The sequence below is a fragment of the Poecile atricapillus genome, chromosome 9 (assembly GCF_030490865.1).
Source record: "Poecile atricapillus isolate bPoeAtr1 chromosome 9, bPoeAtr1.hap1, whole genome shotgun sequence".
Classification (NCBI taxonomy): Eukaryota; Metazoa; Chordata; class Aves; order Passeriformes; family Paridae; genus Poecile; species Poecile atricapillus.
This window is the reverse complement of record NC_081257.1, coordinates 10,350,731-10,369,598: the sequence shown is the minus strand read 5'-3', so window position 1 is coordinate 10,369,598 and position 18,868 is coordinate 10,350,731. Positions and strand designations below refer to the sequence as shown.

The following is an 18,868-nucleotide window of genomic DNA, read 5'->3' as shown; positions in this document are numbered from 1 at the left end:
TGGAGACAGCAGGAGTGAAGGAAGTTGAAACTCTTCATAGGAACTTGTAGTTTTGAGCACTTGGCTGATGCTGCAGCAAGGGTGATGCTGAGAAGGACTGAAGGATCCAGAAGAGCAGGAACTTCCCAGGTACTCAAGAGGATGCAGCTCAATGTGTAAGTTGCCTTTTTTCTGAGAACAGACTTTTCTCATGGGACCTGGTCTAAGTGGCTGAACTGTTCATCTTGCTTAGTGGGATGGACTTTGTGACTTCTTAAATGTTTTGATGTCTTTAAATGTTTTGCTTATTTTACCCTTAAGCAGTTTCTGTTAAAATTAAAAATTTATGTTTACTGCAGAGTACCAAATTTAAAACATTAAGTATTGAAACATGTTTCTCATCCTGACTGTTCCACAAGTTGCCTTTCAGAAAGACATTGGACAGCAGAAGAGACTAAAAAAAGCCCTTTTCATCAGCACAGTGACTGTGTAGTTTTTAGTTCATCCAAAAGCCATTTGCCACTAGCATGGCTACAGTGGTCTGAGCAAGACTTTATTTGCAGACTAACACAAAATATACAGTAGTTTGGAATGGCAGAATATCTCTACAAAGACATGTAAATGAGCATTTAAATACAATGAAATAACTTGTATTCATCCTTCTTGCACAATTTAGCCCTTGAGGCACTGGGTGGCAGCTGTGCTGTGTTGGTGCAGGCCTAAGTGCAACTGTTCGTGTTTCTGGCAGTGCAGCTGGAACTGCAGGCAAGAGTGACTGACTCAGTGCTTCAAATTCCATACAACACAAAGTAACCTTTCTAATTTTCTGAGCAAGGCTTGAAATTGTTCCTGTAAAACTCTGAGCTGTTTGGGCTTACAGCTTTCAGATTTACATTTCCTTAAAAGTGCATGTTTACAGCTTTTTCTGTTCAACTGGTTGCCTTCATCATTCTGTGGGTATGAAGACCTTACATTTTTGCTAAAAATTTAAAGATACCCCCCTTTTGTTACAGTCCTCCTATAACTGCAGTAGCCCTACATTCTTGAAATGTGTAACACATCCTATAAAATGAAACAAATGTCAGAGTTCCGTGTTTATTTTACTCAAAGAAAGAAAAAGGTTGGGGGATGAGTCAAATCAAGCACTTTGTTTTTCCTGAGAAAAGATGAAATGTGCTGTTGTTAATAATCTCATTACTGCAGCACTCTGTCAGTGCCTGTAACATCTCCCCAGCTCTCCTCGGGTGAAACCACTGCCCGCCCACTGCTCCGGGTTCTGCCACGATCAATTCATCAGCCCCAGTGCCGGCACTGCTGGGGCTCAGCTGGGAGAGCAGCGCCAGCTCTGCCTGCTCTGGGCAGCACGGGGGGAGGAGGAGGCCAGAATTCCTACAGGAACAGCCAGAGCCTAAGCCAGAACCAGCACAGGACATTGGTCTGTTGATTTTGGTACAGCACCAGCAGACTGGCGTGGTTTGTTACAAATGAGAGCTGCACCACCAACCACATGGCAGCCTGGGGGAGAGAAGGTCAGTGTTTATATTTAGATGGAACTGAACACAAAGCTACATCGCCATTGTCTTCCAAGATCTGACAAGCCCCAAACTGCTTCAGAATCCACAGTGGGGCCCTGTACCCCAGTTTCAGGTTTATTTTGGAGGGAAAGGAGTGATGTTTTTCAGAGGTTTCACATTTCAGTATTCCACACTGGCCATTTGGTTGTTAAGTTCACCTCATAAAGCAGTTCCTTTAGTACTGGAAATTTGGACAGCCAGGTTTGGGGAACTCTCCTGAAATACTCCTCCTAGGCAGCTTTCCTCATGCCTGTGGGATGAAGAAAAAGACAGCTGTCAGGACTGCTGTGTTCAGACTGTGCTGTGTCCATGCAGCTTTTCAGTATTCTTTGTGTCCATAAACACGGATAAACATGAACCAGTCTGTCTGAAGAACCAACAAGTGAAGCCTCCCTCTATCCCCTGAGTTTTTATTTGAGCTATAGAATTCTTATGCAGACAATGCCAGGAAATAGTACCCCATACAGGATGGAGTATTAAAAACGTGAAAATGTTCTGCCACAGAGAGAGTCAGCACTAATTAATTTTCAAACCCAAGCAGCTGCAATGAACTGTAGTAAAAATTCCTCTTTTTTTTAGGCAGTAAGATTTGAAATTATCATTTAAATGAGTTGGTCTTAATTCTTGACAAAACCAAGGTCCAGAGAAGACAGATGCTGTCACTAAAAAGAGCACTATTACCTCTTGGCTTGAATCTGTCAATGAAAGGAACAAAGCTGTCAAGGACACTCCGAATTCGGTACACTGGGTGTGAAAACAAACACGTAAGATAAGCAACACAAAAAAATAGAAAAATGGCAAAACCCAAACACTGACACTTGTTTAAACAAGCACATCTGCAATATCATTAATAACAAAGATCAGGCTGAGTCATGAGAGAACCATCCACAACCTCCCACCATGTTAACATGAGATCAAAAAGGAGACAAGTTCTTGGTTGGGGAGCCATAACTTGGTGCTGGTGGCAGCTCTCCTATACCAGGCCTAGGGATTTCCAAAATGCCTGGCTTTTAATATTTCCAGTAGCTGCTGCCATCCAAGTTTTGCCCCAAGCTCGTCCTCAGTCCCAGGGGAAGGTATAGCAGCTGGGATGCACAGCATCTTATCCAGTGGATCTGGGAAGACAGGCCTTGCTGCTAAAATTACACATTGTCATGGCAACACAGCATTCGGCCATTGCTGCAGAAAGAGGTGACTCAGGGTCTTGTGATCACTGAGAAGGAAAAATGAGTCAAATCCTCCCTTCAGTAGCATTAAGGCTGCTTGGCTCAGCCCCCCTGTAACTGGGAGATGTTGGGGGGAGTTACATGATGAGTTATGGAATCTCGACCCTGGAGGGTTTATGGGCCTGCAGCAACTGTGTGACCTTGTCCTTAGTGCAGGGCCACAGCTGCTGCTGTAGGCACACTTACCCAGGCCAAAGTATATCCCAGTGGTTTCCAGGGAAGCAAAGGTGATTAAACCAATCCCAAGAGAAATAGTCCAATCTAAGGCAACAAAATAACTGTTAGCATTGTTCATTTTTCTACAGTGCAACAATATATCCTTCTATTGAATCTTGCCTTACCTTTGTAGTAGTAGAAGCAAACTAGCAAAGCTCCAATTGCAAAGCAAAGAATGACAAAATGAAAGAATTCATCTGAAATGGAGAGGGAAGACTAGGTCACAACTGCAGCCATGCCCCTTCCAAATTCACCTTTAGGTACAGAGTATCACTTATGGAATGAAATCAATTTCCCTGAGCTTCCTCAGGCACTAGGCTCAACATTGTGAGAAGCCTCGATGATTTTCATCATGAAGCCTTGATGCACATCAACAAAGCACTCATGTTGGAAAAATAAAGGGTTTTTTGAACCAGAGATCTTATTCTTGGATTAAGGTTCAACAGGTTTGACATCAGTTTGATTTGATAAATCAATTACCATCCTTCCGTATGCCCATCCACCGTACTGTCCACTGAGGGGGGTGAGTGCTCTCCTCATATGCTACAAAAAAGAGAAGTCTTTTATTGCCATGGAATTGTGAAATTAAGGAGTTTAAAGTTTATTTGCCTTTTTGTATATGAAATACGTTGTCAGAGCAGAACATATGTAAAACTTTTGTTGGTCTGCGAGCCTTTCAGAAAGATCAAATTAGCAATTTCAAAAACACTCCAAAGAGCATGGTTTTAAAAATGAATTTTAAAAAGTATAACCAGATGGCTGCATTAACAATACTGAATTGTTTTAAGGCACTCTGGGTGTTTTCTGCCTCTGCTGGGACAAGCCATAGTCTCAGAATGAGAGTGGGGGAGTGAAGCCACAGTACAAGGGAGCTTCAGTTTGATTCCTGGCTGCTTTACACAGCCACAGCTACAGTAAAAAATAGTAAAAGGATCCCCTCCATTACTGAGGGTGTGAGAACCATCCCTCTACTTACACCCGATGTCAACTACTTCTGCACCATCCAAAATAATATATAATACGCTACTGAAATGAGTCTCCTGCAGCTACACTGGCATAGAGAAAAAAACAGCATAAGAACAAATGAGGTACTTTAGAGGTTTAAACACAGAGCAGTTTGCTCTTTGTCATGAGCAGAGTTGCCAAATTCTCTTTTTTCTCCAACTGTATTGCCACAAAGAGCTGAGTATTTTAGCATCTCTCCAACAACAGGTTCAAAGCAGCAGTTTTTTTCCTTTTCTCTTTGTTGGTGGTTTGAGTAGCCCCTGAGGCACCTGCTGCACCCAAACCTTTGGGACTTGATTCAGCACAAGTTTCAGATGCTGATTTCCCCTACACTGGGTAACCCCTGCCTGGCAGCGAATTTTCTCTAAAGATGTAACAGGTGAGTACTGGAAGGGCCCTTTACATGAGCTGTAGACTTGCTGTGGTGCTTTTGAGCCACAGAGCAACTAAGCCTCACCATGAAATTCTGTTCTGTGTCACCTGATACAGGCATCACATTTTTGCCTCTTTGAGCAGTCTGGATTGATCACATTCCGGTTTGGGGACAAATCCAGTTATTTTCTTATTAATAACATAGCACTGCATCATTCTATCTCACAGATACAGCTCTGTGCAGTTGCATGAATGATCTATAGATAAAGAATTTAGCAGAACATCAATTCACACTTGGCAAGTGTCTGTCTTATATTACTCCCTAAATGCAACAGTCCCACTGTAACTTGGCATCATGGAATGACTTGCACAGTATTTCTTCTGTTAAAGCATTCCATGTCATTACCTGTTTTCAAACTTCTACTTTTTGATCAGACAATCTCTAGACATCAAGGAGCTGGTACTGCCCCCACCACTAAGCAAAACTCAGTCCTGAAAGAGCATCCACAAAATAAACTTCTGTTTGCATGTTTGTACTCACCATCTGCATCTGAATCTTCTCTTCTGGCAATCTCTGAAAAACAATATAGTTTTGTTATTTCTGATGGAAAAAAATACAAATATGGAGCTTCCCACCATACTCAGCACCAAGAAGCACAGTAAGTAATCACCTATCTGCAATAAAACTGGTGTCGTGGTAGAGAGGCCAAACACCAAGTGGAAAAGTACCATGACCCTTTCTGCACCTGGCAGTGTGAGGAGAATATGGATGAATATGCAATGAATATGAGAATATGGATGAATATGTAATGGCTGCCTCTGCCCTGGTGCTCCGTGTGGCTCCCTGGGACAGGTAACTCATAAACCTTCCCAAGGGATTATGCTGCAATTTATAACTTCTCCACTGCACAGAAGCAGAGCAGATGTCCCCTCCAAAGGCTGCTCCACTGGGCTGTTTGCCTCTCCTAACTTATCCTGTGGCCTTGGCCTGGGCACAAGAGGGATGAGCTCAGTAATGCAATTAAGCCCTTGGCAATTTCCTGCAATGGGCTTTTTACAAACATTCTGGGGCTGTACAGTGTCTGGTGGGAGGCAGTCTGCCTTCAGACTGCCTGTCTGTGCAAACCTCTTGGCTGGCACTGCTGCTCTGTTGCCTGACATCTGGCTTTCAGCTGGCACCTCCTGCTGGGAATGCCGTGAGCTAAGGCAGGAATGCATTCAGAGCCAAGCGTCACTGCTTGCAGAAACCAGGTTCCAGGTCCCTCCCAGCCTTGCACCCCTGTTCAGCAGAAGATAGAGGGGTTCAGGGAATACTAAAAACTTCCTCTAGCTTTTTTGGCTAAGACTGAACAGTTGCCCAACAGAACTGCTGGATTTTCCCCTAAAGAATGACTACTATAAGCTGATCTTGTGAGAAGCTGGCAGGCCTAAAAAATACAGAACACCTTGTACAAACCACCTGCTGTGATCCAGTCACTACCACAGCCTTGCAACAGAAAGTCTGCACCATGCCCAGGTCTAACACCAAGCTGAGTAGAAACTAAGAGATTTACAGCCTGAGTTATTTTTTAATGCCTCAGCAGGTCAGAGAGCAGACACTGCAGTTCCAGTCATCCCAGCAGGTGACCTGGGAGCACTTACCTGAACCTCTGTAGGGAACCATCTCTGCTGGTATTCCTAAAACATGACACAGAGATGAGGCAGGTTAATACCTGCAGTGAGTGTGTCTGGTGCCAGTGCCAGCCCATCAGCTCCCTGAAATCAGTGTGGGTGTGTAACAGAGACAAGGAAGAGGCCAACCCTAACTCCTTAAACAGGACGGCTCTGCTGGGGCCTATGCAGTCAAAAAGTGGGAAATTATTGAATTCTTAACCCCGCCACACCCCCATATTCCATCTCTCCAAGTATCTGGAGTCAAGTAGAATCAGACTTCTGTGACACAGATTAGATTTCCTAATGTCAGTTTAATTGAGCTGCTAATTTGGGCTGAGCTCAGTTTAAGACACTAATTAAAATAGTAATACTTTACATTTTTACATCCATAGTCCTATAGGTATTTCTGTGTATTGACATAGCACATTTTCTTCATCTGCATTGTACTTATTTTCCATTTTTCCTTTGGTAGGAAGGGAAAAGCCTCAGGAAACAAGACAGTCCTTGCTGATGATCTCCAGTCAGTGCTGTGGGCTGACTGCAGCCCCTGTAAGTAGTGGCTGTGACAGATGTTTTCAGAACCCTCTTGCTGCATTTCAGTGGCAGCTGTGCAGACCCAGGCAGCAGGACTCCTCCTACAACAGCAGATTTTGCTGCTTTCCTGGTTCAACTCCAAGCACAGGGCATGGCTGAGTGTCAGTATTAGTTGAGCTTAATCTTGTAGGAAATGTCCTTCCTACAGCCAAATTCTGACTTGTCTTTCTTTTACATCTACACAAGTCAATATACCTTTGTTCAACAGCCAAACCAAAGAATGCAAAAAACAATTTTTTTTTTTTTTTTTGTTTATATTGGTTGCCCCTAGTAAAAGCCAATATTGCTGTGGCTTTGTCCTACCTTCAAGTAATTTGCCTTCAGTCTTCTGTCTTCCTAAATCTTCCTCATCACTGTCTGGATAAGAGAAAGTGTTTGTTCATCAGAGTAAAGCAAAATGTGCTAGCAGCATCAGAAACAACAGCACTGTAGTTGTTTGCTCAAAAGAAAACCATATGAAGGTAAAAAAATAAGGTTTTGAAAAGCATAAAATGCATTTGAAATGAAATCTCTATTGTCTGCTTTTGCCTCACAGCTCCCTTCAAAGCTGGCTGAATAGGTGAAACAGCAAAACCTGAAGTTGGATTAACTTGTATAAAGGGTTGTAGAGAGAAGTTAGGATTTTTTATTTGGGGAAGGAATTTTGCAGCAGATTTTTATGTTTCTGAAACCAACTTCCACAAGAGTGGGTGGCAGCCACTATTTTGCTGATCATGAATCAGGTACTGATGATTTTCTATGTTCTCTCTTTTGCACAATTTCTTACTTTATTCAGAGCTCTACAGAACTGCCACATCTCTTATGTCAATCCTTACAAATGTGCAGTCAGACTAAGTTATGTATCAGGGAAAAAAAATAAATTCACTTTACCTTGTGTATCTTCATCCGTGGACTTATGGGATGACTTTTCAGACTTTTTGTCCTCTTCTGAATATACAAAATTCCTTTCCAATCTCTTCAGGAGTTTCAATTTTTCATCTTTTTTTTTTATAAAGAGAGAAAAAAAAATTATCAGTGACTACATTTTCTATTTTACAATTACAGATTTCACAATGCTTTATTAAAAGTCGCCTGACAAGAAATCAGACCCTTTGTCTAATTCCAGCTGTGCTTTTTGCACACTAAGGGTAGTACACAGCATCAAATGAAAGCATCATACACACTACAGTTTAGATTTTCTTAAATGCTTCTGGTAGACACCTAAAGTTTCATATTCTGGCGTTTAATTATCCATAATGTTACTCCCGTGCAAATTCCCACTCTCTGAAGTGGCAGCAGCTGCAGCTGAGCGATGCTTCAGCCGTAGAGGAGCGGCTCACCCTGCCCTGGGCTACCTCTGCCGGGCTCCGTGCGCCGACGCCGCGGCTCCAGCTCCCTCTCGTGGCACAGGAGCACAGCCCCCACAGCCCAGCCACACCAGCAGGGGTCCCGACTGCTCCTGGCTCGTGTGGCTGACTCTGAACAGCTTCACAGCCAGCTCTGTGCTCAGGGCCGGGGCTCTGAGCATCTCTTCAGCGGGAGGTGCAGGATTTGGGCACAGGCAGGTAGATGGGATTCCTTCTGCTCACAGCCCCAAGGGTCTTGTTACCAACATTCCTGCTCTGAGAGACGACCAAAGCTGGGCTGTGCTCCAGGCTGGAAGGTCTCTCCCCTTCAGGAACATGTTTAATCAAGGCAGAAGGAACAGGATATCCTTGAGGATCTCCAGTTAAATTTAAGGTCATCTTAAATGACTGCTCCTCTGTCATCTATTAAAGACAATTAATGATTATGGACCCTGTGAAGCTGCCCTTAGTTTCTTACTGCACATCCAGGCAAATAAGTCTCTTTTATCTTGTTGCCAGGTTCAGCACCCTGTGTGCCATCCCCTGTCCATTCCTTTTAGTTTGACATGTACTGTTAGGGAATTTGTAAAAATATTTTCACTGTCAGCTCTGACTTCTTAGCACTGCGAGTACTCAGAAGGGTCCTGGCTGGCTGGAAAATAGTCTGTGCAAAAAAGTCAGGGAAAACTTTCTCAAGTCAGAGAAACTTCTTTGGCAGCATCATCCCAGGACATACTCTCTCCTTAAACACAGGTGTTTTTTTCCCCAGAAGAAGCCAAGTCTAACTGCAATAAAACACTAACTTTGGCTCCCATTACCACCACACCTAACTGCCTTTCCTGAGCAGTACTTCCAAACAGTTCAGTTGTTCACTAATAATCACTTCCAAGCACATAACAGTGTTCAAGCTGCTGTCAAGTCCCACTGGCCCTGCAGTAATTTTAACAAAACAGTTGACAGGAAGACAGGTAGGACTCACCCTTTCCCTTGGAGCTGGGCAGCTGCCTGTACCCAGATGGATTGGAAGTCTTCAGCAAAAGGTAAAGAAGAGCCATTGCCCTGACTCCTTTCTTCTCTATGGTTTCCAGGCAGGCAGCACAGCCTCCAGGGAGGACATCACAGCTGTTAAGGAGCTGAAAAAAAGGTAAGTAAATAGCAAATGGTATTTCCAATAAAACACAGCCTGCAGAAGCACACCCTGATGGGCAAATGAGTGTATCCCACCCTGTGGGTAATGCAACCCCCTGCTCCTACTATACAAAGGGGGAACTGGGGACAAAGAGTAATGCCAAAGATGGAAAGAGAACATAAGCTCCATTCAGCAACCCAGAGCAGAGCCATCAACTGGGAAAAACAGCATGGTGGGCAACAGTTAACTATTCAGAGAGCTGGAGAAATACACCTATAGGGTCTGAAAATGGCCATGCAATTGCTGCAGTATCTTACAGCAAAATGTCACTAACAATGGTCCTGCCTAGAACATAGTGAGCTGAACTGATTCTGAGGAATTTATACAGAGCCAGTTATTTTTGCACATAGAGAACAGTGAAGTAAAAAGCAGTGGCCTGAACCTCATTTATCTAAGTGTCCTGTTACACCTTTTAATATATTTCAGCATATCAGATAGTGGGACTGTATGTTCTCTCTCCCCAGAGTATAGTAGAAAAAACAGAATAAGGATAAGTGTTTCTTTGGTAACTTACATTGTTCTTTTCTTCAGTATTCAGGATAGCTGGGTCAGTAGCGGCCAAGCATTTCACAAGTGATTCCCAGAAGGACTGGTTCATTTTTTCATGATTCTCCAAGTACTTGGCATCAGCAGCAAAAACTCTCTGAAAAATATCTGTAAGGAAAACAAACCTGTCACTGTGCAGGAGCAGAGGGGTTTGCATGGCAGTGTTCCTGTGGTGCTCAGTGCAGCTGTGGAGACAGACACCAGGCTCTAACATACTGCTCAATACCAGCACACAGGAAAGAGAGTTGTGGTGTATTGTATAAAGCATCTCAGTCTGCCATGAAAGAGTAGACAAATGTCAATAGTCCATACAAATGCTGATGTCTCAGTTAGAGAAGCATGGCAAGTGTTCCCAAAGTATTCCTAGCTATTTAACAGGAACTTATTCTGACCATGCTGTTTTACAGACAGGCACAAAGACCCCAAGGATTGGACACCAAGGTACTGAGATTGCTCATGAGGCATTAAATGCACAGTAAAGTCTCCTTTGTGTATCTAAATTCCCACTAGAATGTGCACAAAGCCTAACAGGAGCCTGTGGAAGAGCTGGGAATTGACTTCTGGTCTCTCCTTTACAAGTAAGGAGATGGATAGGGTGTGTTTTCAGAGGAAACAGAGTTTATTGACTCATGCCTACACTGACAAACACTGCTGTGCAGTGTGCATGAGCCAAAGCTCTGATCTTTGTGTGCTTCCCTCACCTTGCTGTTCTTCAGTAAGATCTGGGATTGGGACATCCAAATTCTCCATTGCTGTGCCTGTTTGAAAGTGGAGAAAAATCACATTTAGAATCAGGTCACTGACCTTCCTGGTTTTCTGTCTTTGATTGTCTGCAAACACAGCATCTGTCTCTGGGCCTTTCAGTTTTGAAATCACTTCTCTGTTTCACATCATGATTCATTTAACTCTCCTGGGACCCAATTCTTGACTCCTCTGAGTGAGCCCTACTAGCCTTTGGTTATTAGGAAAGAACAAAAGTCTGATCATCATGAGTAAAACAAAAAGAAGTCAGACTTGATCATTCACATTGCTGTTTTGTAAAGCTATCAAGGTGTCTAATTAAATATTTACCACAGATGTGAGTAACCTAATAGGCCAGGTTCCATTCACGAAACAGAACCATTATCCTGTACCTTTGATATCCTAATACTTAAAATGCATCAGCCAGGAAAAACAGCAGAAATGGTTCCTAGAAAAGTCCAACAAGACTTTGAATTCTTGTCTCACAGAAGACTTTGATGCTTCAACATCTGCTTCTCCCAAGTTGTCATTAAAAGGAAATTTCCATTAACTTTAGCTTTATGAATTACAAATTTTTAAGTGTTGATCACAGATTAATTACTGGTATTTGCCACAGAAACAAATGTTCTGACATGCTGAAAATTCAACATTTCCTTTTGTTTTGACAAACTTGCCACAGAAGTTTTGGGCTGAGGCTGGAATATTTGGATGGTGCACATTTTCTGGTGGCTGTGGTTCTGAACTGTTGCCTCTGCCTAGCGTGGTCCAGGCATTCTGCACTGATGCATCTCTCCTCATGCAATATTGCAACTAACCCACAGCTGCACTGAGAGATGCAAAAGGAGATTTTTAGGGAGTCTGAAGCACAGTTTCCACTATGCAGGATGCAATAGGAAAACAGTTTATATGTCCACACTTTTTCTTACAATATTGCTTTTGGATCCATTCAACAAAACACTTCCCATCAAGCAGTTTGAAAACTAAGTATATCCTTCAAATTTTCCAGAAGAAAACCTGTTTCTTTTCCTACTGGCACTTTCAGTTCTCTAAAGACCATCATATCAGTCCAAAAAATATCCTAATAAAAAACCCAAAACAGGTCACTTAATATCTTCAGAAGGGTACTGTAACACGTAAGCAAACACTCAAACAGAACATTTTAGAGTGTCTGTTCTCAGAGGAAATTAGACACACACAGACTTCAAAAGACTTCTGGAAAAATTACATAACCACTTTCAAAGGCTCAGCTCAGAAAACCTGGCTTACCTGCCTCCAAAGTATATTGTGAGAAAACAATATTTTAACATTTTGAAATTATTTCCAATGATGAATCTATGCAAAAGAGCTACAGATCTTCCCCTTTCCCTGACTTACATCCAGCCTTTGCTGCTGTAGCTGTGGCAGCAGCCCTGTGAGAGCTGTGAGCACCAAATAGGGAATGCAGGAAATGCATCTGTCCCCTCTGTGGGTAAGCACCAGCTGATGTGGAAATGTAAGAACCCAGCACACCACACCCTGGACAGACTCGTTCTTGGCCACTCAATCAAGAATGTCATTTCATAGGCACTTAAATATCTCCAGCTATGGTTTTCTGTCTTTTTCAGTCTCTTTCTTGCCTTCCTGTTTGTTAAACTTAGACCTTGCAGCAGTTGCTTGTTTAAGCTAAATCCATTAGGCTTCCTTCTGGACTGCATGGTCAAAATACCGGAGCTAAAGGAACAAATGTACATTAAATATAAACATTTTTTTCCCAGCTAATTAATTCAATTTCAAAAAATAATTTATAAGTATCCTAATATTTTACTGTTGAGTGAAACTCAGGAGGTTTGTCTTTGTGGTTCCTAGTACCTAGTGAAGACCACTTTCAGTAGCATTTTAAGGCATGTTGCTGTTCCCCTGGCAGGAACCTGTCACAGCAGCTGCCCTATCCCAGCTTTGCATCATCCCAAAGTGAGCAGGTGGGCACTACCTGACCTGTCCTAGCAGGCACACAGGAAGAGCAGATTCAACACTGAAGGCAGGGCAGACACTGTCAACGCCATTTCTATCTGCTATCAGACTGATTTACTTCAAAACTGCTCATTTGCTGGCCCAAACGAGCAGACTGCTCAGCTGTTCCAGAACAGAAACACAGCTGCCTAATGCACTTTTGCATCCCCCTATGGTAAGACCTGGATGCTACAAGAGGATCCAGGAGCAACCGGCATCTGCTCCCATCTCCCTTTCTGTGCCTCCAGCACAGCTCACCCCAGTACAGTCACCAAGATTTACATTAACCAAGGAAGTTGGGTACTTAGTTTCTCTTAGACTATGCACAATTAATTCCCCTGTGGCTCTTCTGGAAAGAAAATCAGATCTAAACAAAGGATAAGTATAGGTGCCTAATTATTGTATGTTTTAAAAGTGACTTAGTTGATTATACCTCATAATGAGAGAAAGATGATGACATACAAGCATTTCAGCCTGGTCATGAGCTCACTCGGGAACAACACGAACAACAGACTTCACCTTGCTTTTCTCACAGTAAATCAAAATTTAATTGCAGTGAGGTCTTTTTAACATGTTAGAAAAAAATTTGAGTGCAGAGTCATATTTAGAAAGCGAAGTTAGCAACTTCCATACACGGGGTTTTGCTTAACTGATGAAATATATCTGAGGGAAATTGCTCAACAGGATAATAAAAAAAAATGCAAATAAAATAAGGTTGTTCTAACTTCAAGACAAAAATCAGACAATCCCAAACCTTTTCCCTTCAAAACAACTTTTACCTTTCATTTTAAGTTACATGCTGAAACCTAAACTTGCTGAATTTTATTTTAAATATTAAGTCCCTCAACACCCTTCTCCCAAACCAAACCAAACCAAACCAAACCAAACCAAACCAAACCAAACCAAACCAAACCAAACCAAACTTCTTAAAGCACACCTGCAAGTCTTAGGTTGGTCCCAGCAGTTGGTTCCACAGGAAGATGTCCTGGAGGGCTGTAGCCTTAGTGAAAGCTGAGTTTCTTCCTGTAAGACAACAAAAACTGATCCACACCAGCTCAGTTGAAACGGTTCCTACTCCAGTCTCCTTGGTAATAATTCTGCTACCCTTCTGCGTGCCTTCCTGCTGTCAAATGTAGCTGAAATGTGACACAGAAATAGCAAACTCAGACTTTCCACTCCCCTTGAACACAGGTGTGGAGGGAGAACCAGCAAATGCATGTCCCCACAGCAGGGGCAGCTCCCCAGGCTGGCTCTGACCAGCCCCATGGTGGTGAGCAAGGAGCAGGCACAGCCCATCTACTCCTTGCCACAGCTCCAGCACTTCCTTCCTGCCCTGGCTTTCACAGCAAGCCCAGACACAGTGGCTGCACTGCTGCCAGCCCCACACCTGTAAGCCCTGGGGGTTTGCCGCCTGTTTTCCAGCTCTGCCTTAAGCGTTGACATACAACACGTGAAATTACCTGGTTTATGTTTCTCCTTTCACACAGTGTGCCTCTCTGTGGTTGTTGCAAAGCTCTGAAGGAAGAATATGAACTCATGGGAAACCAGAAACGTTCATGCTTGTAGTCTGAGTAAAATTAGGGGAAACAAATCTTTCTCTTTGCATAAAGTGTTGGGCTTGCCGTGAGGATTTTAGAGAAAAAAAACTATTTAAAAGATGGGGAAGTTGAGTCAAAAAGACACAAGTCAAAAAGAGAAGTTATAGGGAAGTCCTGTAATCCCCACAGCCCCAGAACCCTTTTTCTGTCGAGTGTCTTGATGCCTCAAACAGCAGCCAACAGCCCAGCAATGTACCAAGAGCCAGCACGCAGCCCCCAAACACCCCCAGGCTCGACCCCAAGAAGCTCCTGAACCCCTCCCCAGCACTCACCTTCAGGCTGTGTGGTGGCTCAGGATGCTGGGTCAGGATCCCAGTGCCAGCATTCCCAGTGGGTGGGAAGGCGTCGGGGCTGGGGCCTCACGTGGCCTGCCCTGACTCACGGGATGAGCGGTGCCGGCTCCTCTGGTTACGAGGTCACACTGCGGCTCTGTGCTCCCATGTCCCTGAGCCAAGGTGGCCAAGGGCTGATCCCGCTGGCATGGAGAGAGGAGCTGTGCAGCTCCCAGCCTGCCTCAGGCACTAATGTTCCTCAGTAGCCCTGAGCAGCCAGGACCCCTCAGTCCTGCCCGTGGCTGCTCCAGCACAGCCCCTGCTCAGCTTGGAGACCCAGGCCCACTTGTTTGGCCTCTCTGGGACATCAGGGGGGCACTGGGGACATGGAACCCACTCTGTGGGGAGAGGCCCTGGGCTCTGGTAAAGCTAAGCAAGGACACCATGATGGGAGTTTTGAAGCCCAGGCATGCCACCCTCCTGCTCAGGGCATCCCAGGGAGGCACAGGTGGAACACCTGTGCAGCTGGGCCAGGGACAGCAAAGGGAAATGTGCCCTCCACCCCACTTGTCCCCAGCAGCCACAGAGGGCAATGACAACACTAAGCCTCTGGCTCTGCTCATCATGTATGTGCTGTAAGGTCACGGGTGCTCCCCTGGAGCCTTTCTCAGCCACCTCTGACACACATCTCTTCAGCACAAGTTATCTGGAGCCACCCCAGGGCTGTTTGCTTTTCAGGGCAGCTGCTCCCTCACTGGCAGGTGATGTTTTCTGAGCCAGCCAGCCTTCACCACAAAGAAACAAGAGAAGGAAAGGATGGGGCAAATTCCTCCAGTGGACCACAGCAGAAGGTGCCAGATGTTTGATCACCTGAAAATGTCTGTGAAGAATGACAGCCAGTGTCAAAGGAGGCTCCTTGGGACACACCAATAGCACAGTGGCTATTGATTACACAAGGTGTGGTCATGTTGTCATTTGTCAAATTCACCTAATGGTTTAACCCTGCTGCAATTGGTACCCCAGTAAGGATTCCCTCCTCTGCTCTCTTCACTTCATCTCCTGATGCTTCTTGAGAGACTGGAACACAGGTAAAGTAAGTTATATTTCCTATAGTAGGTGTGCATTTTTTTTCTTTTCCAGTTTGTTTGGCTGTTTGCTGTGGTTTTTTGGTATTTTTGTTATTCTTTTAGAGGGAGAAAGGATTGGGGTTTGTGTTTGTTTAAGCAAGGTATTCCACTACTTTTCTACAAGCGCCTATTCAAGTGCCTTGTTTCACCTCCCCTGACATTTTTAATTTCATGTAACATTGAACACTTAAAGCAGATAATACCCTGCATCTACTGCTGGGAAGATTACCTAACGAATAGACTATCATGTATTACATGTGTTTACTTGGCCCTTATTTGGGAGCTGTCCTCTGAGAGATTTAGGAAAATGGTGATTTATTGTTTGTATGCTGGGAAAATTGCTTCCAGGAGGGGTTTAGAGAGGTGAGACAGGCAGAGCAGCTCTAATGCTTGACACTAATTGGGTGCAGTGTGTGTATGGATTTGTCACACAAGCAGGTTGCATGAGAAATGTAGAAATACTCCTGAGTGTAGGAGGGGCCCAGTAATGGTACATAAAGTAGTTATTGCTCATTAGCTCATCACATTTCTGAGAGATTTAAACAGTCCCATGACTCCTCTTGCCCTACCCTGACTTTCATCCAATGGGTTGGTTAAATCACTCCCTCCTGTGCATTTACTTAGCTGCTACTTATTTTCCTTTAAATAAAGTCTGCTTCAACAATTGTGAGCATGCAGGGGGATTATGCCTCACTGCCAGCTGCATTTTGCAAGCTACAGGTAGTTTACAATTACCTTTCTACTTCTGAATGATGAGACTTTTAAGAGAGAAGAAAAAAGCAGTGAATACAACTCACTTCCTAACCTTCCAGACCATCATTGAACCAGTGATACCCTGTTATGCTGAGATCATGTGAAAGATGTTTGCTTTTGGCTAGGACAAACCCTGAGGTTTAGCCATGAAGGCTTTTGTGGAATCATATTAGAGTAGATCATGTTGTACCTTACTAAGATCTTGTGGAAATTTTTTCTTTCTGTACCCTTCTGTGGAATTACTTGCCATAATAAATAATTCACTGTATTAGTATTTTTAATTTACACAGTAAAATTTTTGCTAAAGGCCGTTAAATTTAAGAAGTAGGCCTGTTTGAGCAGGCTAAATCAAAGGCCAGGATGTATCACTCACTTCCTGGAGGATTACTGACCTCCTCAGGTGCTATCAACAGCTCATGAGGCAGAAGAGTGAGCGATTCCAGTATGGACTAGCACAAGATCCCCCCCTTAATGGTTACAGGTAGTGATGGAAACGTTCCCTCATTATGGGAGCTCCCCTTTATTATGGTCAGCACATTACAGGCTCACAAATGGGCTCTGAGGGATGAGAGTGAGAGGGTTGTCTGGGGCACTGGCTGCTGTTCCTTCCAACTGAGCTACAAGGGCAGATTTCCAGTTACAGTCTGGCTGATGAAGCCCTGGCCCATTTGTAGGACAGACAGTGCAGCCCCAACACAAAACACAAATCCAAAAAGGGCAGGCTGCTGGCTGACAGAGAAGTAGGGAACAGAGAACTGTGCCCAGCCCCTGGCCTGGCTGAGTCAAGTGCTGCAGCAAGCACAGGGATACACCTGGGGTCTGAGGATACTCTCCCCACCCACTGCCCTAACTGGAGAACTGCTTCCATGAGCAACCTGCAAAAAAAATCCACTCCCTTATCTGCTCCTCTCCTGTTCCTTGTTGTCCCAGTTCTCTGGGCTCCCTTCCATCCCCGGTCTTCTGGTCCAGCAACAGGGCTGGAAGTGCCTCATGGAAGCAGAGCCAAAGGCAGGGGAGCACAGATGCTCCATGGGAAGAACCAGGAGCCCAAGGGACAATTCGCAGCTTCAGCTGATCCTCCCTCTTGATAAAGCCCTTTTCCTCAGCACTTTTAAGCACACAGGCAATGCCAAGGATTTCAATATTTAATCCTGATGTTTTGTGGAATGGGTTTGGTCCTGGAATCCATTTTGTAACCCTGTCAGTAAGGCAGGCTGACACCTGTCCCCTACTGCTCTGTCAGCAATGTACCTGCCAGGAGATGGCAAGGCCAGGAAGCAGAACAGCCTACAAAGGTAGGGAGGCGTATGCTGGTTACCTGTTGGCACAGGGGCAACACAGGGGAAGTCACAGAGCTGTGTTGGGGCAGGGCCAGCAGCTCTGTGGAGCACTGACCAAACTGGCTGGGACATCCCCCAGCCAAGGTGAACCTCAGACCTCCCACAGGCCCGACTCTGAAGTCAGCAGGCCTCAGAGTTTGATCTATCCACTATTTCCCCAGGATATTATTCTCAAACTTTTGCTTCAGGACATACCCAACAATAATCTTCTCCTCCTCCAAAAAGAGGGTTCTGTCAACTACTAGCTTCACACTTGTGTGATATAAAATGAAAACACATAAACTGTGTCAGACTGCACAGGGAGAGAGTGATGGGGAAGGTGAGTGGAAAGGTGAGCTCATGGTACAGCCACCCTAAAGCTTTTATGTACTCCAAGGCCAAGTTCCCAGGTCCTAGGACTCACAGAGCTCAGAGCAGGACTGCTGGCAGATTTTGGAAACTGGACACAAAGTCTCAGTGAATCTGGAGACCTCCCATACTCCTGTGACCTTCCCTGTCTCACTGATCTGGGGAGCAGAAGCAATCCCAGGCTGGCAGGGGCAATCTTCCCTTTGTGAGACAACTACTCCAGTGACATCCACTGCCATCAGTACCTTGGCACCAGGATGCAAGCAGACACCATCTTCTGGGATCTTTAAAATTCAGCCTTGCAAAGCTCTTAGGATGCAGCCCTCCCTCAATAACTCAGCTGTGTCCTAAAACATTCTTCTCTTGAGATCACCTCAGCTCACTGAATTATCAGGTTCAATCACCTGCAACATAAAGGGGATGAAAGTACATTTTACTCAGTAAAACTGTTTCCTAAAATGAAGGGTATGCTCACAGTAGGCACTGAGAGAGCCCAAAGGGTATTTACTAAATGTTAGAACTATTTGAGAAGTCTGGTCCAATATATTCAGCTTAAAAGATGTACTCTGGATCAGAGACTACAACTTTTTTGGGCTACACAAAGCTTGAATCAAGCTCTGGATCCCTCTTCTGCTGACATCACCACTGGGTGATGCCAATATACCTTGTCTTTAACCCAGATCAAAACACGACAGCTCATTCCCAAACCTTGGAGCCTCTAATGAGGACTGCTGGACTGCTCCAATCACTCCATGAGGCCTGGCTGCCTGTCCAGCAGGCAATGAGCACTACGAGCTCACTGTCTGTCATCTCAGAGTGCAAACCTTTCTCAAGCTATAGATTGGTTCAGGCTCTCTAGGTCAATTCTGGCACCTCCATAAGGGGCTTCAAACCAGCTTCTCTGCAGCTCAGGCTCTGGGAAAAGGTCTCAGATCACCACCAACAGATCTCTGCTGACCGTAAGTAGAGCACCCAGCCCACTAAGGAGATGAGGACAGCATGGTGTGAGGAGGACACTACC

The 18,868-nt window shown here is 44.5% G+C and overlaps 1 protein-coding gene across 4 annotated transcripts; it reads right to left on the bottom strand.

The window, feature by feature from the left end:
• Positions 1-519: 519 nt before the first annotated feature.
• TMEM40 (transmembrane protein 40) lies at positions 520-18,817 on the bottom strand. Of its 4 annotated transcripts, none has more exons than XM_058845478.1 (15): positions 14,280-18,817; positions 13,870-13,924; positions 13,347-13,545; positions 10,381-10,437; positions 9,648-9,787; positions 8,924-9,077; positions 7,490-7,597; positions 6,923-6,976; positions 6,014-6,049; positions 4,914-4,946; positions 3,476-3,538; positions 3,121-3,192; positions 2,966-3,040; positions 2,235-2,297; positions 520-1,803 (listed from the first exon to the last, which is right to left on the bottom strand). In XM_058845478.1, exons 4-15 carry the CDS (start codon positions 10,427-10,429, stop codon positions 1,784-1,786), a joined length of 867 nt encoding a protein of 288 aa, XP_058701461.1. In that variant the 5' UTR covers positions 10,430-10,437; positions 13,347-13,545; positions 13,870-13,924; positions 14,280-18,817; the 3' UTR covers positions 520-1,783. The 4 variants fall into 4 exon arrangements, 3 of the variants coding, with proteins under 3 accessions (XP_058701461.1, XP_058701464.1, XP_058701462.1); XM_058845481.1 differs by having other exon boundaries at positions 13,347-13,432; XR_009278325.1 differs by lacking the exons at positions 13,870-13,924; positions 14,280-18,817 and having other exon boundaries at positions 520-1,494; positions 1,712-1,803; positions 13,347-13,863.
• Positions 18,818-18,868: the final 51 nt, after the last annotated feature.